The 23,358-nt window shown below is 38.7% G+C and overlaps 1 protein-coding gene across 1 annotated transcript in view; it reads right to left on the bottom strand.

Moving 5' to 3' along the window:
• Nucleotides 1-23,358, bottom strand: part of LOC145494854 (uncharacterized) — a 68,531-nt gene that overhangs the window by 30,166 nt on the left and 15,007 nt on the right. The window contains exons 9-10 of the mRNA XM_081474421.1: nt 23,126-23,139; nt 22,802-23,021 (exon numbers count right to left, since the gene is read on the bottom strand). Of these exons, the coding sequence (XP_081330547.1) occupies nt 22,802-23,021; nt 23,126-23,139 (234 nt within the window). The remainder of the gene's footprint in view (nt 1-22,801; nt 23,022-23,125; nt 23,140-23,358) is intronic.

The raw sequence follows: 23,358 nt of genomic DNA, 5'->3' as shown, positions 1-23,358 counted from the left end.
GTTTGACCTGTCTGCAACCAATCAAAATCAGGGCGGCAAATGCATTTTCAGCCCTCGCATTTCCTGTTTGGCCCGCATAATGGCGCGTTTTAAACGGGCAGTTTGAGTCCTTTAAGCCTCAGTTTTATGTTCAGTTAAGGCCTTTTTCACTTAATAACGAAAGTAACACAGACCATTTTTTTTTTTTAAGCAACAGAGACCATTTTCTTTTAAGCCATCCATATATTCAATTTTAACCTGTAGACGCGAAACTTATCAATGTCAAAGAAAATGAAAAGAAAAACGTAGCACACAAACCTGCTAGGACTGCTATTGAAGAAGAGCAAACATCTCAAAAGCTAGGGGTGCTTATTCGCTTTCTTCACCACTCTCGCTTTTAAGAAATGTCTGGTTAATCGTTAATCCATATTGTTCTTTTCTTTTGCCGAAGAAGCCATGGAGGAGTTCAACCACCAAAAGCTTGCCTTGAATTCTTTGGAAAAGTGATCCAAATTTTACTAACTTTTCAGAAACGCTTTTACCGACAGTAATTTTCGTTTGTTGTTAGCTTGATATTTAGGTCAACTAAGCTGTTTGAATTTAAGTTGTTTATTGGTCCGTAAAGTTACTCATCGCCATCCAAGAAAAAATATTGATATGTCGCTTTGTCAGATTTTTGAATGAGCATTTTCGCGCCGGGGATAGATACTTCCGTCCGAGCGAAGATGTTAAAAGTCTCAATGTTATAAAAGAAATGGTAAGGGTGCAGCGTGCAACTATCGATGCATTTGGGAGGTTTGCTAAGCAATCAAGAAGCTAGAGTCGACTCTTACGCTTCTTTCGTGCTTCGCAAACTCCCGCGTGCATCCGTAACTCCATAGCTGTACGTTCCACGCTTACCATTTCTTAATTATTAATCCCTAACCTCGATGTGATATTTTTTATTCCCCCACAAGCCTCAGAGCCAAGTTACAAAGAATTTTAATATATCGGAAATGGCTTCTTGAATTGCCCTAACATAGGGTAGCTGCTATTCTGTAAATCGCGGTGACGTTTCTAACCTAATAATTATTACTAAGGGAAACCTGAACTGCTCAAAAATATCTGAGCAAAGTATGTTCTTGGGGTTTCCCTCTGAATGTAAGGGACCGTTCATTTTTTATGAGGGAGGGGGGGCTGGTGGGATTTGGGAAGCACCATTTAAAAATCGCATGACCCCCCCCCCTCAGCTTACCAAGTTTTTCACATGGCCCCCCCTTATAGCGGTCATTTTTTGGGATGACCCCCCCCCCAAAAAAAAATTGAACAAAAAATATTTAGATTTCAACTTTTTTAATATTTCTCTACTATCCCCCTACTTCACGTTATTGTGCTCACTATGAAGACAATATTTACAATCTCTATACGACAGAGAGCTGTTGTTTAAAAGACAAATCAAAAGAAAGAGAAGTCAATTTCGGATCTCCTAGTTATGGCTCGCCCTGAGCGTGTGGCATTTGGCCTCTCATTGGCATCTTCCTCATCTGAATTGATGAATGCAAGAGTGACGTCACTTGAGTCATCTTCTCCCCCAGAGTCAATGGCATCACTGTCATACTCATCATTGTCACTTTCATCCCTTTCACTGCTGTCAGCACTTGCCCTGTTGTCATTTTGTGTCAATGTCCTGGCATTTCTCAGTGTTGGTTGGCCAGCTCTGAGAGGACTCTTCTGCTACAAGTATGAATGTCTTACAATTGCCTTTACTTTCTCACTCTTGCTGCTTTTCAAATGCTGCTTCAGCCCGTGGTGGTTTGAGTACTTGTTTAGTTCTGGAACACGTAGCTTTTTAAGCTTGGTTAGATCTTCGCACAACTCAGTCCAAGGATAATCCTCCTCCCTACTTAACTTTGCCTTTTCTTCTGCTCTCTTTTTCCTTTTAAATTCCAGCACTTCAAGATGCTGAAGATAATCCACCACAAACTTCGATTTGACAATAAACTTATTTGCAAATAGAGCAACGCTCTCTGGGTCAGATAAAACCAGCCTGCCACTTCCATGCTCTTTCTTATTTATATTGTTAATCCAACCGGGGAAAGAGCGCATTACTACATGAGCATCATGAAAGAGGCTCATTCCAAAATGCGCAATAATAGCGAAAGCGACGAGTCATTTAAGAAAAGGTTTACAGCTGAACGATCCAGGCAGTTTGACATCTTACAAGCAAAAGAAGCAATCTTTCTAAGTGCGGATGGCTGTTCAGAAAGGGCGAGTGAGTTTTCCATGCAAGGGTACCAGCTGAAGCCCAGTGATGGAAGAAAACTGAACTTCTCCATCAAAGAGCACAGAGCAATGGTGGAAAAGTTGAATGTCATATTGAAAGATGTAAAGGAACACGATTCCACACTCTTTCAGTCCAATGGGCTTGCTTTAAAGCAGGGCGAAGAATTTGCCTACAGTTTTAATGTAAAACAGATCAAATGTACAGAAGCTAAGTTGACGAAGGTTACGCAGGACATGGAAGCACTAGAAAATAAGAAGAGCAATTATAACAGCATATTCAAAGGCATACTCAAACAGCACATCAACAAAAGGAGAAGGAAAAAAGAAAACCGCAGAAAGTCAAATGAAAGAAAGAGGAAGCGGACTGAAAACAACGTCCAACGAGTTTATGGATCTCTGTGTTGGAAACCCATTAGGAAATGATCTTCCACAATGCCTTGTGTACCCTCCTAGAACGGCCGTCCCGGAAGAGTGTCTTAAAGTTGAGGATGTTGCCACGTCGATATTTAGAAGAGATGGGCCATACATCGCACAGCTCTTGGAAGGAAATTATTTCACCAATGCTGCAAGAAGCAGAATCACCACCAACCTTGAGCGGGAAGTCAGAGATTATGTTTACACCTTCATGTACCCTGAAGAGTACACTCTGACGGAAAGCATTGCTGCTTCTTGCAGCATTGGTGAAAGAGACTCCCATAGCAGCACAAGCGGCGACGAAGAACTCGACGACAGCGGAGATGAAGATGGGTGCCAGTGAAAGTTGCATTCGAAAATAACAGTGTTAAATACTTCTTTTCGGTAGCTACAAATGCTTTTTGTCACCAAACGTTTTTTTAAAGCAGAAGGAAAGTTTGTAATAAATTTGTATCCTGCCTTCTATGTTTATTCTATAGCAATTTTTTTGATATTCAAACATCATACCATTTTAAAGTTTTACTAAAATATTTCACGTGACCCCTCTTTTTCCCTTATTTTTTTGGGATGGCCCCCCCTCGAAAGCCATTTTTTTCGCATGCCTCCCCCCCCCAAATCCCACCAGCACCCCCCTACCTTATAAAAAAATGAACGGTCCCTAAACAGATCTACTGCTTTTTCCTGGTCTATATTGTTATCTTTGTTTACACAGAATACGTTAACATTGGTGGTGTTATGGCTTGTCAAATTAGCAGTAATAGCAGGAGCCATAATCGGGGACGGAGACCGTAAGTCTCGGGATTCGCGTGCACCTATGATATGGGACAATTTTTCTATTTTTAGAACAAATTGCGACATCCTGACGTCATATATCCGCGCGGATTCACGCACATGTCAGGGGCTCTCGCGTGGATGTTGTCACGTTGCGTGATCAAATGATGAGAGTTGAGAGATTCTCTTGCGTATTTTTCACAGCGATGGCAGGGAATAAGGCAGGGAATACGAACCAGGGCGCTTATATGTAGTTTTATGCTCTGAGCTAAAGGAAAAGGTGGGTTTTTCAGGGTCGAAAACAAGACTTCAATCTCGCGCTGGGAATGAATAATAAGATCTGCTCACGCTAGTTGTAAGCTTACGCGTATGCTTAAGAATATAGCAAGAAAACTCTCTACTCTGGTATCGAGTTAATTTGCGAGTTTCTCAGACAATGTTTAATTATAACCAGAACCTGTTTTGATGGTTTCTTATTGTCTCTGCTTGTTTGGTGAGTTTGCAAAAGTTTTTGAAAGGAAAGTCTGACGCGTACAATTAGCTCATTTGCATAGTGCATGCAGCTCGTACACTTTCAAGTCCGAGTCGGTGTTTTCAATTGTCAACAAATCTTGACAAAGATTTATTTCGTTATCTTTTGTGCTGAGATGCTGCAACAAATTTCACGAATGCAAAAAAGGCTACTAACATCATGTGTGTTTCTTCAACATAACCATAGTGAAGTTTTACACTGCGAAAATGAAAATAGACAAGGAGTTTTGATAACTCCATCATCAAAATCGAAATCGTTATTCCAAGTTGATTAAAGAAAGCGTCATCGTAACTTTGCTGATTGTTTCTGCTTTATTCACATATTTTCAGCCTGGCTTTTAATATGTTCTCAAACATTTATCAATCTTAAACATGTTTAAAAACTATAGAGCTATTGTTTGAGTTCGATGTACGCTTTCACACGAAAGTGCGGCGGAAGTACAATTTGTCATGTTTACTGACTGTGCAAAACACGCATCGGTGGACGCTCTCATTCATCGGCAACTGAGAATTTACTGGATTTTTACACGAATAAAACTGAGCGGTATCTACGGACGTAAAGTTATTAAGCCCTGATGAAACATCAAGCGTTGCTTACAATTCAAGCGAAACTCAAACTAGCAAGCATTTTGTTTTACTTTTCGGTCGCGACAGACTGATAAATTCCTCGCAAGCGTGTGGCAAGAGGAGCTAGGAAACTATGAGGTCCTGAAGCTCTGCTATATCTGAATATATCCAGCTAGTTTTTTGCTGTGTAATGGAAAAGCTGTTAATCTTCAACATATGTGAAATTTAAAGTGGAGTAATGTACAGCTCATGTAAAAGAAGCATCAGTCGGAACACAACTTGGTCAGAGATATATATAAGCTTACAGCGGAACATACCTAAATTCGACACTGTCTTACTTCATTCAAACTGGAGCAGCTTACGACGAAAATACTTAAGCAAAATTCCAACAGACGTAAACGCGTTGAGTTGTGGGGCAAAACCATGAAACATTTCGGGAATTTCGGACGCCATTTCCCCCGCGCGACATCCGCAAAAATCCTCGCAGCATGTACGCGCGTGTGCCGCAGGTGATGGCGCAATTTGTTCTAAAAATAGAATTATTGTCCCATATCATGGGGACAACCCCAATACTTGAAATGGCGCGCGCTTACGGTCTCCGTCCCCGATTATGGCTCCTGGTGATTACATAATACTAACTGCCTTTAAAGTTCTCTTTAGTATGGCTACGAGCTCATTTTGCCTTACAGAATTAGGTCTTTCTTGTGGAAACTCTTTTAAGACTCGATAAACCATGGATGACAAAAATATGCTGGAGATGAAACACCGTCAGGTCTCAGATTTTGAATAAATTTGGTCATGGCCAATTGTTGACAGAATTTAACTGACAATAAGCAATAGATTGTAATAGCAGTAATGTATGTTTAATTAAGTTACTGGACTCTCTTCGGTTTACTCTCTTGTATAAATTATGGCGCTGTAAGGCGTCCTTAGTGGAATGTAGGGGCCTGCTTACTAGTATAATGACACCTATTAGAATAGAAATGCTTATGAACAAAAACGTCAGTAAAAGGGCGCTAAGGGGCTTATTATAAGGGGACGATTATTGAAAGGAAGACACTAATTAAACTATGCCATGCCATGTTCAATTTCTAAGTGATCTCTCAAGAGTAGAGCGCTTCTACAGGACTTGAGAAGGGAAAGCAATTGAATCACATTCCGTTTATGCTTCATTAAATTCTTAGCGTTAACTCGTATTATTTACGTTAACCATGTTGTTTTATAATTTACATGCTCTGCATCAATTCGTCAGGAACAGGAACATTTTTACTGGTCCCGCTCAGCCAGCTATTTTTGCGCGTCCTTGTTCCCAATATCCTACGGGAAATTTGCATTCTGAAAGCAGACGGTACTTAAACAAATATACTTTATGTCAGCTTTGGAAATCGAAGAAAACTAAAATCATTTTTTCCCCTTTTTTTGTTTTTGTTTTTGTTTTTTTACTTTGTTAATTCTCCTCAATATCTGTTGTTACGTTTGTTAACCGCAGTATTAGCAAGTAACGTGAATGTGCAAGCCAGAAAGGTGTATGTAAGGTAGGGTAGGACATTTCAGAATATTTTGCTGTAAACGAGTTTGATAAAAAAAAAAAAATAAATAAATAAATAAATAAAAAATGTACAGAAAGGTAACACTTACAGATGCTTATGGAATAGGAAACATACTGGCGTATTACTTAAGCTAAAAAACTTCAAACGTCTACTCGGTATACATTAATCATCATAAGAACATCTAGCGTGCCTAGATGAGTACATTTAACTTATTTTATGGTATTCAGTTCAATACAAGAGATGTTTTTGTATAAAGCCTGCCTTCCAGATGGCAAACGCTAGTGCATTTAGTAGTGGTTCATGCGTGTTAAAAAAGGAAATTATGTCACGTCAGAAAAATAAAACAGTTGCTTGCTTGTGGTCGTAGGCGTTAGCGCCGTGTGGCAGCCTGTTTTAGCGTTTCTGATATCGTAGTTGTGACCTACCCCCAGACGATATATAATGTATGACGTACGATGTATAATGTCTGCTCCGTAAAGCCCTCAGATGTACACGTTAACTTATACCCCTACCATGATGCAAAGGTGTTTGTTCGTGACTTATCCTGAGTTTTTGCTGTAATAAGATAATTTTACTTCAAAATAGTTTTATAATCAAAGGATCACCCTCTGTTTACCTTAAAAGATAATACACATATTTTTTTCTGCTGGTCAAGACTTAATGTGACAACGCATGACATCATCAGTCCGTCATATTAGATGCGCCACCATGGATTTCCCTATTTTCTCAAACAATCAGTGAATAACGTAAATACAGTCGAACCCCTATTACGCGGCCACTCTCGGTGAAATGTGAGGTAGCCGCTTAATTAATAGGGGTTCGTGTGTTTTAAATATTTTTCACCATCGGGTTAAAATGTAATCACGTCGAGACAATCATAACAGACATGTGTATGAATGTTTTTATCGGTCTTCAAGTGCTATTTGGGACTCCTCTATTTCATCATTTTTTCTAAAAAAAAGCCAATCTAAGTCTATTAAATTTTGTGTGGCCGCTTAATAAATCCCTAGGGGTAAAGACAAAAGAGAAACCCTCATCGGGATGACCAAAAGTTGGCCGCGGCAATTTAAAAGAGGTGGCCTGTTATTAGGGGTTTTATCCGTAGTATTTTACGGACAATAATTTCGGGACTTTGATATCAGACCGTTTAATAAGGGGTGACCGCTTAACAGGGGTTCGACTGCATATGGAAAATTTATCCAAGTTGTTGATGGAATCTAAAAAAAATAATGATTTTGTGATGCTCAAACTACATTTTAAGATGTGGTTGTAATAGCAGAGACAAATGACGCAGACAGATATTTGAACATAAAAATTTCGTTGAGGAATAAATAAACAGTTACTGAAAGTGAATCATCTTTCAAGATCTCGAGAAAGATTGGAAGGGAAGCTATATTCACCGCCCCGCCCGCTATTTCCTGTACACTCAAGCTAAGTGTTAAGCTTGTATCAGAAAGTTAATTTCGAAACTATAAACAGACATTAACAAAACAATGCATTCCTCCTCAGCGAACTTAATAGCCTTATTGGAAGCATCTTCATGCTCATTAAGTCTTGTAAATCATGTGAGGTTGTTATATAACAACTACTGCATTGAAAACTAACTCGTGAAATATCAGTTCTCAATTATTCAGGTCAGTTCTAGGCCTATTTTGGGGTCTCTGGTTGGGCTGGAGGGTGTGTGAGGTATCCGGCTTCGGGGCAAATAAACTTGTTTCTTAGAAATAAAAATATTAAAGTTGTGTTATTACAATATGATACTGGCAGATATGAAATTAATTCCTAAAGGGTGTCCGATTAGCCTGAAATTCAGCCACTAGGAGATGAAGTAAACTCAGGCTAGGGTCCAGTTTCTACGGAAGAACAAATTGACCGGCAGCATGGCTCAAGGAAACCACAAAGGTTGTTGCATAATTTCTAGTCTTGGAAGCAAACAATGACCACACAAAAGCTTCCTCAGGCATACTGCATGTATTAGGGAACAAAGTATACTGGATTGGACATCGTGTAAAAAGCTGGTTTCCTTTCGAATGGCCATGCTCCTTTATGCGAGACAAACAAAGCGCAGCCTTAAGGGGTGTTAGAGATATAACAGAGCTTAGGGTTAAAAGTCATTAGATCACGCTGAAGAAAATGTGCACAAAGAAAGGAATAGCAACAACATGTGCAGCGAAGGGAAGTACGAGATATATTGCTGTGATGATGTTCGTGTAATATTTGCAAAGCTTAGAATGGCCTCTGAGTATTGAGCCCCAGATGTGCAAATGAGTGTGCAAGACAGAGGTATAATAAAAAGACTGGATTTCTACTAAAAATACCCCGCTGCATTAAACAACTTCCCGATTAAAAAAAAAAAAAAAAAAAAAAAAAAAAAAAATGACAAAACATAAGCCCTAGACTGAAAGACGGGTTCAACTCGAGAGAAAAATTAGCACATCGCGTTATTACTCCGATGCGCTCATAACCTGAACCGGTAGGAAACAAAGGCAGCCGAACAGAAGAATACCGACGCGCAATAACAAAAAAGCAAACAAACAAACAAAAACAACAACAAAAACAAAAACAAAAACAAAAACAAAAACAACACCAACACCAACACCAACACCAACACAAAAACAAAAACAAACACAAACACAAACACAAACACAAACACAAACACAAACACAAACACAAAAACAAAAACAAAAACAAAAACAAAAAAAACAAAACAAAAAAACAAAACAAAAACAAAAACAAAAAAGGTATAACATACGAAAGATCGAGTTATAAACGAAACAAATTGTTGGAACAGTTGTGCAGAATCACAACAGATAAGACCTTACCGTACGTTTAAACGTTCACAAATTCGGTGTTAAGTTATCAAATCCAAAAACGACTCAAAAATGATCCCATTTTTAGTTCGGTTTCTTCTATGGGACCGTTCATTTTTTATAAAGTAGGGGGGCTGGTGGAATTTAGGGGGGGAGGGCATGCGAAAAAAAAATGGCTTTCGAGGGGGGCCATTCCAAAAAAATAAGGGAAAAAGGGGGGTCACGTGAAATATTTTAGTAAAACTTTAAAATGGTATGATGTTTGAATATCAAAAAAATTGCTATAGAATAAACATAGAAGGCAGGATACAAATAATAATGCTCATGTAGTAATGCGCTCTTTCCCCGGTTGGATTAACAATATAAATAAGAAAGAGCATGGAAGTGGCAGGCTGGTTTTATCTGACCCAGAGAGCGTTGCTCTATTTGCAGATAAGTTTATTGTCAAATCGAAGTTTGTGGTGGATTATCTTCAGCATCTTGAAGTGCTGGAATTTAAAAGGAAAAAGAGAGCAGAAGAAAAGGCAAAGTTAAGTAGGGAGGAGGATTATCCTTGGACTGAGTTGTGCGAAGATCTAACCAAGCTTAAAAAGCTACGTGTTCCAGAACTAAACAAGTACTCAAACCACCACGGGCTGAAGCAAGATTTGAAAAGCAGCAAGAGTGAGAAAGTAAAGGCAATTGTAAGACATTCATGCTTGTAGCAGAAGAGTCCTCTCAGAGCTGGCCAACCAACACTGAGAAATGCCAGGACATTGACACAAAATGAAAACAGGGCAAGTGCTGACAGCAGTGAAAGGGATGAAAGTGACAATGATGAGTATGACAGTGATGTCATTGACTCTGGGGGAGAAGATGACTCAAGTGACGTCATTCTTGCATTCATCAATTCAGATGAGGAAGATGCCAATGAGAGGCCAAATGCCACACGCTCAGGGCGAGCCATAACTAGGAGATCCGAAATTGACTTCTCTTTCTTTTGATTTGTTTTTTAAACAACAGCTCTCTGTCGTATAGAGATTGTAAATATTGTCTTCATAGTGAGCACAACAACGTGAAGTAGGGGGATAGTAGAGAAATATTAAAAAAGTTGAAATCTAAATATTTTTTGTTCAATTTTTTTTTGGGGGGGTCATCCCAAAAAATGACCGCTATAAGGGGGGGCATGTGAAAAACTTGGTAAGCTGAGGGGGGGGGGTCATGCGATTTTTAAATGGTGCTTCCCAAATCCCACCAGCCCCTCCTCCCTCATAAAAAATGAACGGTCCCTATGGAGAGTTTTATCTTAGATGTCTCTCTGTAAAGGTAAATGAATTGCCATAACTTAAGGAAACTGCTGTTCCGTACATCCCCGCAACGTTTCTCATCTGTTACTAAGGAAAAAATCACCTGCTCAGTTAAATCTTCATGAACAAAGCATGCTCTTGGCGTCTCCTTCTGCGCGTGAGCGGATCGACCGCAAATTTCTGGTCTTTAATGGCTTCCTTCTTATTGTTCCCCCATGCTCATGACAGAAAACACTCGTGCTTGAAAACACTGCTGATTTATTCGTTCAAAAGAAGTTCACACACGACGTCTGTTTTTTCCATCTTAAAATTTGTTATTGATACGATTAATTAGTAATTGGACCTCCCATCGTACAATTTAGGGAGAAAATCGTGCTTGTAATTTCGAATCGGTCTCGCGCTGCGCGCTCGTCTCATTATGAAATTTCTCGCCCGATTACTCCCTGAATTGTACTCCAAATCGTGAAATTACTATTACAAATTACCGCAAACTTCCAAAAGTAACGACCCTCGTTACTTTCGGAAGTAGCAGCCTTTCTGGCTCGATACTTTCGGGGGGTCGTTGCTATTAAGGGGGGTTGCTCTTTTTTTACGAAATTGACGAAACCAGTTCTTAAAATTAAATTCGTCGTTCCTGCATGTTTAAGGCTATGTTGCTGCCACATGGGTGAGCTGTTCAGGTCAAGACCGTGTTGTCATGCAGTAGTCGACAGAAAACTGAGTCAGATACCGAAAACTGTTTCGACTTCATGACGTGCTGCTATGTTTATAGTCTGCTTTAGCAACATCTCAGAGCTTTGGTGGAGTTTTCAATTTAAATTTGAAGAAACGTTCCTTTTAGAACGCTGCTGAAAATGATACGGAGTTGTCAATTTTAATTTAAAGAAAACTTGTTGTTAGCACGTTCTTGTTACTTGATGAAAATTCTAAGTTTACAGTAGCAGGAATAGATACATGTATACCCTGTGCGTACAGATTACTCTTTGTTGTTGTTTGTAGTTGTCTGTTAGTTAATTTGTACTTTCAAAATAAGTCGTGTTAATTAATGAGTTGATATTTTGTTAATAGATTCTTAACCATGTTTGGGTCTAATGAACACGTCCTTATTTTGCCTGATAGAGTGAGGTCAAAACACTCTTTTACATCAGGATCAATTACGGGTGACAAAAACAAGGTTGTTGATAATACAGGGCCAGGTGTCCCCAGCTGTGAGGTTTCTAATAAATTTGCGTCGCTGTAATTTCAGTAACGCATTTTCATTTGGTCTTATGATGTTTCAATTCGCACTTGGCTGCAGATGAGCGAATTCCACAATAGATTGATTCTGCTACATTGCTCCTAAATTTAACTGGTAATGAGCATTTTGTGGTCTATACTTTTGAGGCAGCCCGAAAGTCACATTACATATGCGTTGAAACATCTCAGTGTCCAGCAAACTCATACTAAATTTATAGTAAATATGAAGTAACAAAGTCTAGGACTCTGGTGTGTACTCTAAGACTTACTCTAATTTAGCATGGCAATCATTATGAGAAAATTTTAAAATTCTAATAACAATGATAATGGCAGGGTAATTCAATATCTATTTGTGGGTAGAGGGCCGTAACTTTTCACTTCTCATTTGGTGTCCGGATTGTTCAGGCTCCCCTCCCAACGTGAGTTATCGAGAACGTGTTATGATGCAGTATGCTTCATTAAATTCTTAGCGTTAACTCGCATTATTTACGTTCAACAATGTTGTTTTATAATTTACATGCTCTACGTGAATTCGTAAGGACCAGGGACATTTTTATTGGTCCCGCTCAGCCAGCTATCTTTCCGCGTCTTTGTTTCAAATATTGTACGGGATATTTGCATTCTAAAAGTAAACGGGACTTAAACAAATATACTTTATATCAGCTTTTGAAATCAAAGAAAACTAAAATCATTTTCTTCTTCTTCTTCTTCTTTTTTGACTTTGCTCATTATCTTCAATATCTGTTGTTACGTTTGTTAACCGCAGATGACCTGCACCTCTATTTTGATTCATTCTTGTTAATCTACACCTCTTTTGTTTTTAGGGCTGGGGACAATTTTTTTATGTTGTACACCTGTTTTTCCGTTTGGCGAATCATGAAGACCCTTGTAAGCGGTGCGTGGTCGCACGGTAATCGTAATCTTAGATTGTAACGCAAATGTGCAAGTCAGTGAGGTGCATGTAAGGTAGGTAGGTAGGGCATTTTTGAATTAATTTTTTGCCACCGCTGAGTTTGATAAAAAAAAAAAAAAAAGGACAGAAAGATAACACTGACAGATGCTTATGGAGTAGGAGACAGTGGCGTATTCCGCAAGCTAAAAGCGTCAAACGTCCTCTCGGTATAAATTAATCGACATAAAAACATCTAGTGGGTCTACATTAGCACATTTAACTTATTTTATTTTATTAAGTTTAATACGGGATATATTGTTGTATAAAACCCGCCTTCCAGATGGCAAACGCTGATGCCTTTAGTAGTTGGTCATGTGTGTTTCTTTTCGTCCGCAACCAAGACGTTTTCTTCTCTAATTTGTTTATCGTTGCCATATCCTGCCGTATTCTGGGAATGGCGATACAGTGTGTTTTTGGTGGATTTAACAATATATAGTGACTTAATAAATATAATTTTATAACACAGTGTTGCTTTGATTGCTTGCTTTGCTTTGTGAGATGTTCGCAAGGATTTTGTTGCTAGCGTGTTCTTCACAGCGTCATGATCCAGTAGGCCGAAAGGTACGAAGAAAACACTCGAGGTAAAATGCAAAAAGATTTTACGAAGAGATACAAAACAATTTCAGTTGGCCAAAGGTTCTCGGTAAAACCGATTTAGAGAAGAGTTTCATTTTCGCTTCTAAGAAATTATTTAAAGAAGCTTACTCACAGTATTCTAAGTTATATTAAATATTAATGGAATTGACTAAAATATCACAAAAACGGCTCAAAACTATAAAAGATCTCAAGCAAAACACGGGAAAGCCAAGAAGGGACATGGGTGGACAAAACTGGAAAGGATTAAAATGGATTGCATTTGGGTAAATTTGAAAAACGTCGGCCCACCTTTTTTCAAATTCATATCAGTTTATATCAAAATGTCATTTGCATAGCTGGAAAATCATTTTCAGTTGTTATGTGGCCGTGATTTTGCAAACGAAAGACTTTTGCTCTGCCAATTTGACGTTTAGAAATAAAATAGCGTGACCTAGCCCCTTGAAGCTTTAGATTCGTGGCACAGTCTGTTTTAAAGTTTCTGATGTCGTCGTTCTCTCGTGACTTCCCCAGACTACCGTTATGTATGATGTACGATGTATAATGTCTGCTCCCTAAAGCCCTCAGATGCACTCGCAAACTTACCCTGATATAACGGTGTTGTATATTAACTATGGCTCTGAAAACTAAGGTCGATAACAGGGGCTATAATCGGGGACGGAGACCGTAAACGCGTGCTATTTCTAGTATTGGGGCTGTCCATATGATATAGAACAATTTTTCTATTTTTAGAACAAATTGCGCCATCATGTGCGGCACACGCGCGTACATGCTGCGTGGATTTTTGCGGATATGGCGCGGGGAATTCCCGAAATGTTTGATGATTTTGGTCCACAAATCAATACGTTCAAGTCTGTTGGAATTTTGCTTCAGTATTTTCGTCGTAAGCTGCTCCAGTTTGAGTGAAGTAAGACAGGGTCGAGTTTAGTTTTGTCGCGCTTTATATCGCTGAACAAGTTGTGTTCCGCTGCTTCTTTTACAAGAGCTTCACATTACTCCACTCTAAGTTTCACATGTGTTGAAGATTAACAGCTTTTCTATAACACAGCAAAAAAACAGTTGGATATATTTGGATATAGCATCGCTTCAAGACCTCAAAGTTCCCCTCCTCTTGCCACACGCTTGCGATGATTTCGCCAGATCTATCTCGACCGAAAAGCAAAACAAAGTAATAGACCAATTTCGATATGTTAAAATTCAGCCTAAAACAATAGACCGGAGCACGAGGCTCCGGGAAATAGACCCCCCAAACTCTGTATTTATTCCCCGGAGCCTCGTGCTGAGGTCTATTGTTTTAGGCTGAATTTTAATATATCGAAATTGGTCTAGTGCAAGTTTGAGTTTCGCCTGAATTGTAAGCAACGCTTGATGGTTTATCAAGGCCTAAAAAGTGACAATAGAGTTTATGCCTGTAGATGCTGCTCAGTTTTGTTTGTGTAAAAATCGAATAAATTGTCTGTTGTCGATGAATGAGATCGCCCGCCGATGTTTGTTTTGTACAGTCAGTAAAACATGACAAATTGGACTTCCTCACTTTCGTGTGAAAACGTACAATATCTCTAGTTTTAAAATATGCTTAGGGCTTGTTTGAGAACATATTAAAAGCTTAGCTGAAAATATGTGAAAACAGCAGAAATAATCAGCAAAGTTACGATGACGCTTTCTTTAATCAACTCGAAAAACGATTTCGATATCGTTGGTTGAGTTATCAAAACTCCTTGTCTATTTTATTTTCGCAGTGTAAAATTTCACTATGTTAAAGAAATACACATGATTTTAGTACCCTTTTGGCGTTGGTGAAAATTGTCGCAGCATCTCAGCGCAAAAGACAACGAAAGAAATCTTTGTCAAGATTTGTTGAGAATTAAAAACACTATGCAAATGAACTACTTATGTATGCGTCAGACTTTCATTTAAAAATTTTTTTGCAAACTCGCCAAACAAACAGAAGCAATAAGAAACTATTAAAAACAGGGTTTAGTTATGATTAAGCATTGTTTGGGAAACTCTCAATTAACTCGATGCCAGAGTAAAGAGTTTTCTTTCATAACTTTTTCTTACAGAACAAAGGCAAAAGCTTACGCGTTCAACTAGCGCGAGCACATATTATTCATTAACAGCGCGAAATTGAAGTCTTGTTTTCGACCCTCAAGGGGGAGGCACGGTGGCTTCGTGGTTAGTGCGCTCGTCTCCGGATCGAGCGGTCCGGGTTCGAGCCCTGGCCGGGGACATTGTGTTGTGTTATTGGGCAAGACACTTTACTCTCACAGTGCCTCTCTCCACCCAGGTGTATAAATGGGTACCGACGAACTTAATGCTGGGGGTAGCCCTGCGATGGACAAGCATCCCAGCCAGGGGGGGAATAGAAATACTCCTAGTCGCTTCATGCTACAGAAACCGGGATAAGCTCCGGCTTGATGGGCCACTTGGCTCGCATGCAGACTTTACCTTTCGACCCTCAAAAACTCACCTTGTCCATCAGCTCAGAGCATAAACCTACATATAAGAGCCCTGGATCTAACTCCTTGCCTTATTCCCTGCCATCGCCGTGAAAAATCTGCAAGAGAATCTCGCAACTCTCACCATTTGATCACGCAACGTGACAACATCTACGCGAGAGCTCCCGACACGTGCGTGGATGTGCGCGGAAATATGACGTCAGGATGGCGCAATTTGCTCTAAAAATAGAAAAATTGTCCCATATCGTAGGTGCGCGCGGATCCCAAGACTTACGGTCTCCGTCCCCGATTATGGTTCCTGCCGATAATTTATATAATTATACCACTAATTTCGCAGCCGTTATTAGGGTCATTATTCGAAGTGCTAATTTTCTCTCGGGTGGAAAAGGCGTTTCAGTCTATTGAACTGCTTTGCATATTCTTCATAGAGTCCAAGTAAAGTTGGGTTTATATTGTTTTGTCAAATTTGATGATCATCGGGAAGTTGTGGAGCTGGGTAAGTAAGTAAAGTAAGTAAGTAATGCTCCACATATTGTCGCTACTTCTTTCCTTGTGCCCAACCCTTCAGCAAAATCTAATAACTTTAACTAAAAGCCTAGCACCACTTTATGGCTGGCTTTCGTCTTTGAAGCAGCTTTTTACACGATAATCAGTCTAGTCAAGTGTTTTTTTCATTTCGTAACTGAAATGTTGCGATGGAAAAGCCTGCTTCTGCCTGAGCAAGCTTTTCTGTGGTCATCGTTTCCTTCAAAGACTGAAAATTTTGCAACTACCGTTGTGGTTTGCGTTGAGCCATGCTCCCGAATAATAATGGCCAATTTGGTCTTGTGTGGATTTGGTCCCTAGCCTGAATTTACGACGCCTTCTGGGATTGCGCATTGTAAAGGACACTCCTCTCAAAATCAATTTGATATCCACCATGGAGTGAATCACATATTAAGAGTGTATTATGTTTCAATAACACAACTTCAACATCTACTTGTCTAAGAAAGATGTTTATGGGCCCCGAAGATACTTCACAACTCCCTCGCCACAAACAAGTCCAGAACAAATAAGCCCAGAACTTTTAACTGATACTTTTTACGGTAGGAAATAAAGGCAACCGAAAAGAAGAAGGCTGACTCGCAATAGAAAAATCTGGTATTATCTACAAAGCAGCAAAACAGGAAATAAGTCGTTGTTACAGTTATGCAGCCAGAAGAAATGCGATCTTACGTTACATTTAAATGTTTACAGAATTCTGTAGCACGCCGTCTAAGAAGTCGAAAACGACACACAGCAGATCCACTGTTAAGTTCACTTTCTTCTTTCCAGAGTTTTCGTATCTATTTGTAAAGGTAATAGATCATTTTCGACATGTTAAAATTCTAAAATGGCTCCAATCAATGCTTCGGGGATTAAAAACAACAATAACAACAACAAATAATTAATTTCTCAACCTCGATGTAAATTCTTTTGTTTTATTCCCCCAAGCCTCGGAGCCAAGTTAGAATTTTCATAGATCGAAAATGGCAAATTGAATTGCCAACATAGGGCATGAAGCTGCTGTCCTGTAAATTTCCATAAAGTTTCTTGCCTATTACTGAGAGAAACCTGAACTGTTCAATCATTTCTGAGCAAAGTATACTCTTGGGGTTTCCCTCTGAGTGTAAACAGATCTACTGCTTATTCCTGGTCTATACTCTTACCGTTGTTTACGCAGAAAACGTTAACATAGGTGGTGTTATTGCATGTCAATTTAGCAGTAATAGATATACCCTGTGCCTTACAGCTAGCTACTTACCGGAATCGGCTTCATAAGTTTCTACTTTCAAACAGAATCGTATTAAACCATCGAGTTGACAAATTGTTACAGAATATTAGCTGCCTTTAAAGGTCTTTATTATGGAAGTATGGCTACGCGCCCATTTTTCATGATACAGTTAGATCTTTTTTATTCAGAATCCTATAGGACATGATCAACCACGGATGACAAAACTATGCTGAAGATAAAACACCGAAAGGTCTCAGACTTTTAATAAATTTGGGCCAATTTTTGACTGAATTTAACTTACAATAAGCAGTTGATTGCAATAGCAGTAATCTATGCTTTATTTAGTTTACCGGACTCCCTCCAATTCGTACTTGGGGCTGCAGAGGAGCGAATTCCTCAACAGCTTAATTGACTCCCCCACATTGCTCCTGAATTTAAGTGGTAATGAGCTTAACGCAGTCTTTACTTTTGAGGCAGTCCAAGAGTTACAATACACATGCTTTGAAACGGCTTATTTTCCAACAATGCTAAATCAACAGTTGGAGTGACAAAGCCTGTGACGTCTTTTTCCGATGTGTAATCTGATTTGCCACGGCAACTGAGCATCAGAGAAATTTGACAATTTTTGTGAGATTGATAATGACAGGCTGATTCAATATCAATTTTTAGGTAAAGGGCGAAATTTTAACTCTCATTTTTGACTCATCTGAAACTTGTCATGATGCATCATGAATAACTATATCTCTCAGTTAGTCTGCTTGCTGTGGTTGGTCAATATAACAGGCCGAATTCTACTGTACGGCCCGCTAAAATTTAAAGATGTTTTTCTTGCCAAAATGTTTCCTGATTTATCGCCAAGTGTTTTCATTTTTTTATAGCAAGTAAAAGTTTAAAACTTTCTTTTACTTCTAAAACTGTGTATTTAAACCTGTTAACGACTTAAGATCCACTAATGATTCCAAATCGACTCGTTTTGCTTGCGAGGTGCGTCATAAATTTGAAGCAGTTTCGCGTAAATAGAAATCGTTTCTGAACCCGTCAGACACACGATAGAAGCACAACAAATATCTTACTAACCTCGTCTGCTCGGTCCGTAATGTAAGTAACGTACACTAATTTTTTCCCCCTCCGATTTAAGGCCCGCGCGCTTCGCGCTTGGGCCGTAAATCGATGGGGGAAAAAACTCGGTCCGTAACTTACCGTAAGGCCCTTTAACTCGGTTAGTAAGAGGTATGTAGTCTTTGGTCAATTTGATAGCACCTCGTTATCCAAACGTGTTTAAGGAATCATGTTAAAAGCTCAGAAGTAAGATGTACTCTTATGGCTTTTTAAGAGTCCCTGACCATAAATATGGAAAATAACTCGGCAAGGGTCAAAAATTCGATTTCGCTCATATTTTTTACGGTAGATAGGCTAGGGCATGACAAAAACTACCGGATAGTTTTTTTGACAAAATATCCTTTTATTTCAAAGAAATATGCAAATTACCAAATTCGGTTAAAATCGTCATTTGACGCACCATTTTATTAAACAAGTCTGAGAGCCTCGCATGCAAAACCACATTACTCTTCCGTCTTTAAAACACTCAAATATTTTTGTGCAATGTTTAATTGTGTGCTGGGTTGATTTTAGGGAATGTTGCGGTTTTTGTTGAGTGCAAAATAATTAAATTTCGAGGACACGTATTTCATTCACTTAAAAGTACTTCGTAAAAATAATTGATTTTCACCATGTGCGAAACCTTCAAATGGATTAAGCTTCTAGTGGTTGAATCGCAGAAGGATGGTGTACAGATTCCTGTAAAAATTTCTTTGGGCAAATAATTGTGAGCGACGCGAGAGCTTTTCAAAGTACCTTAAAAATGCAGATATTTGACCATCCGATCCGTCGTCAAATTTCAATTTACGGCTTGGAACCACAGGGAGCACACAATCTTGTTGAGTAGGAAGACTAAATTAAAGCAATGAAATTAAGCAATGAAAAGAATGAATAGTTAACCATTACCCGTGTTGTCATCTTTTACTAGACAACCGCTACCTATACGCCCTGCGTAAATACTGTAAGGCTAAATTCGTACCTAGTCTTTTCTCGCTATGCAATTATTTTTGGTTTGCATATAACACAGTGGGCTACCCTCGGGAAATTGGAAGGTGGCCGCTTAATAGGGGCTGGCCACTTAATAGAGGTTGGTGTACCTTGAATATTTTTTCACTATCGGGTTATATATTTCTTAGTGAACATGGAGTCATTATAGACGTCATCCTCGGAGACCCAGGGGCAGTTATTGGGAGCGAGGAAAAGTCTAAACGGGTGAGAAAAAAGTTCGGGCGAAGACCCATTTAGCCTTTTTTCCCCGCCCCACTAACTGCCCCTGAGTCTCCGAGAATGACGTCTATCATGATTGTCTTGAATTGACTCCATGTTTACTAAGAAATTTGGCTAAATTTATAACCTGATAGTGAAAAAATGTTTAAGGTACACCAACCTCTATTAAGCTGCCAACCCCTATTAAGCGGCCACCTCCCATTTCCCCGAGTGTAGCCCACTGTATTATATGCGAACCAAAAATAATTGCACAGCGAGAAAAGACCTAGGTACGAGTTTAGCTTTACAGTATTTACGCGAGGCGTGTAGGTAGCGGTTGCCTAGTAAAAGATGACAACACGTGTAATGGTTAACTATTCATTCTTTTCACTGCTTAATTAAATCTCTTCCTAGTCAACAAGATTGTGTGCTCCCTGTGGTTCCAAGCCTTACGGACCCTTACGTATTAGGATAGAAATTCTCCTACCCCTACCCCCAAAAATGAGATGACAGCATCACGTGACGAAAAAACAAGGAACCGCTGCAAGCAAGGATTCAAGCAGCAATAGATCAAACAATGATCAAACGTAATATTTTGATGTATTGTGTAAAGCAAGCAACTATCTACAAATCACTTAGCCGTTTTTGATTTAGATGCAGTGGTGATCATATGTGTCGAAAGAGGGTCATAGATTCATGGTATTCGACCATTAAATAAGTTGACAGTTGACACATCAAATCGGCTTTTGGACCTGCATTTTATAGCAAATAAGGTTAGAACATTTCGAAATTATCAACTCTGTGTCTATTTCAACTTAATATAGCTCAAGACCTGTGGCGCGTACTAAAATATATGTCTAACCCGTAAATTGAAATTTGACGACGGATGGTCAAATATCTGCATTTTTAAGGTACTTTGAAAAGCTCTCGCGTCGCTCACAATTATTTGCCCAAAGAAATTTTTACAGGAATCTGTACACCATCCTTCTGCGATTCAACCACTAGAAGCTTAATCCATTTGAAGGTTTTGCACATGGTGAAAATCAATTATTTTTACGAAGTACTTTTAAGTGAATGAAATACGTGTCCTCGAAATTTAATTATTTTGCACTCAACAAAAACCGCAACATTCCCTAAAATCAACCCAGCACACAATTAAACATTGCACAAAAATATTTGAGTGTTTTAAAGACGGAAGAGTAATGTGGTTTTGCATGCGAGGCTCTCAGACTTGTTTAATAAAATGGTGCGTCAAATGACGATTTTAACCGAATTTGGTAATTTGCATATTTCTTTGAAATAAAAGGATATTTTGCCAAAAAAACTATCCAGTAGTTTTTGTCATGCCCTAGCCTATCTACCATAGGAATGTGAGCGAAATCGCATTTTCGACCCCTGCCGCGAAATTGAGAATTTGTCTGATTTTTACAGGCAGGCACTCTTAAGGGGTGCAAGTTAGTGAACAAGATTTGATGTTGAAGAGTGTTAAAAGCTCGACAAGATTTTAAAGACTCTCCTGCGGTAACTTCATGCAGGTTGATGGCGGAAGACATTTTGTTAACAGGGTGCTTTAAAACTCAGTGATTTCGAGTGATTTTTACGAAATTTTTTTACCAGTTAAAATTGATGATAGTAATATGATATTTTGTACGTGTATGTTTCAGCAAATTCGATTCTATTAGGCCCCGACCACATTATTGCGTTTTTAAAAGTATATGTTCGTTTTCGTCTCCGGCGAAAACGAAGCAACATATTTTCGACCGCACCAGCGTTTTCGGTTTGTTTCTACCTGTCCGCACTGATCCGTTTCCGTATGAAAACGCATACTTTTTGAAACGTTTTCGCCTATCGTCCACAATAAAACGCTCGAAAACGCCACAAAAGAATAAAAAGCCTGCTTTTTCTCCTATGTGTTTTCAGAAAGCTTCACTTTTGAAACCTTCTTCGAAAGCCTCCGTTTTCATCAGCGTTTTTAGTACATTTAATTGTGGACGACAAATAAAAAAGTATGTGTTTTCATATACGAAAACGCGTTAGAGTGGTCGGGGCCAGGCGGAAGCCATGTTTATTTAAACTGAAGGACCCAAAGGACTACAAGGTACGCGGTGTACTGTTTAACGGCGGCACTGACCACATACAATACACTACTGATGTATGCGAGAAGAAAAAAAAAAAAAAGAAAATGAAAAACAAAGTGGCTGATCGATTGATTTGTTGACCAATTGATTCATTGTATTTCACGGCAGACCTTCTTTCTACATATTTCAGGTTAAGTTAGCTGTTGACTAACCATTCTCAGCAAATCATACGCTTTATTGGTTCCCTCTGGGCGTGTGCGTATATATTGCTGAAGGGAGGTCTATTTTTTTTTGCATTCATGATCTTTGATGACATAGGCGTTATTCTTATTCAATGTGGCAGAAAGAGATATAATATAAGAATCGAATTTGAAACCTCCCAATTAATAATATAATTAATAGCTATATAATTATTATATAGTCGTAAAAACAGCAGACTAACAGCAATTAGGCGCTGTATATTAAGTAGGAAATTCCAACTCTAAACCAACAGCTGAGGAACTTAGATTTGTCTCCTTCTTTTTAATTCTTTTTTATGCTGTTGTTGTTGTTGTTGTTGTTGTTTTATTTTATTTTAATGTATCTTATTTATGTAATTTTTTTATTCTGTTTCAACTACTGTTGGGGCGCGCACACCCGTCGTTCCCAGTGTATTCCAATATTCAAATTGTTAAGGTAAGTTTTATGGCGTAATTCTGTAACGTAATCATGTATATAGTGAAAATTCAAATGTACAACCGCCGAACATTTGGAACTGTAGATGACATAGGAATGTTAAAACATGTTTTGTAAATTGAAAAATGTTGTTTCCTTTTTAAAACTTATTATATAATAATGATAGCATTTTCTCCAACAAAATTTTTTCAAGTAAAAACATAAAGTTTGGAAATAAACAGACAAAAAAATTGAACTCCAAGTAGGAGGTGGAATTATACGCCATTTCGGGTGCGTTACTTTTTAGCCATTGCACGACCTTCGTCAATTCGTGTTTGGCTGCCAGACAAGGAATTCTTTACGCAGCTGAACCCGCACCATTACCGAAATGTGAAAGCGTTATAAATACATTAATAGTCCAATCTTTCAAGGCGGCCCAAGGATTGCATTTACCCCGCGTTTCAACAATCAAGGTTATCAATGTTATCGCGAACATTACGATGTGTATAATGTCATGGATTAACACTAAAGATCTAGAAACACTAGCAAAAATAATAACACGACATAAATGTTTCTTAATATTATTATCCTTTTTACATACCCCAAGGAATGTCGGTGTATCCTCCAAACACGTACGAACTTTTTCTTATTATAGTAACAGTGTGTGGCTTGCCATCACAGTGGCTGTGGAACGTACTTGCAGCCCAGCCGTGAGAGGAGGCGCGGTAACACAGATACCAGCATCGAAATGAATTTGGAACTGATTCTAAAAATCTTCTAAGGTTACTGATGAATAAGCTGTTGCTTCCGATAATACTCGACTGTTGGAAAGGCATTTCTTGAAGAAAATAAAATACAATCTATATTTGTAAACATTCAGAGCAAATATGGGCCTAAGAAGCTGCATTCTGTCGCAGTTCTACACCATTTTAGAGTTTACTTTTGATGTCATCAACATGTAAGTGTATTTTTGATAGTTAAGCGCTCTTAAATGATGTCGTCTCATAAGGTCTCGCTTAAGTAAAACAAATCTAGATTGAACTTGGCCATTTTCCATGACCTTGAAAAACGCAAATATAATGACTATGGCTTACGTGTTTTTTACAATAATTGTCTAATTTCTCGCGCGCTGATTGGCTCATTTTTATCATCAATAAG

This window comes from Orbicella franksi, chromosome 8, assembly GCF_964199315.1.
Source record: "Orbicella franksi chromosome 8, jaOrbFran1.1, whole genome shotgun sequence".
Classification (NCBI taxonomy): domain Eukaryota; kingdom Metazoa; phylum Cnidaria; class Anthozoa; order Scleractinia; family Merulinidae; genus Orbicella; species Orbicella franksi.
Note: the sequence above shows the minus strand (reverse complement) of the source record. Positions and strands in the feature narration are given on the sequence as shown.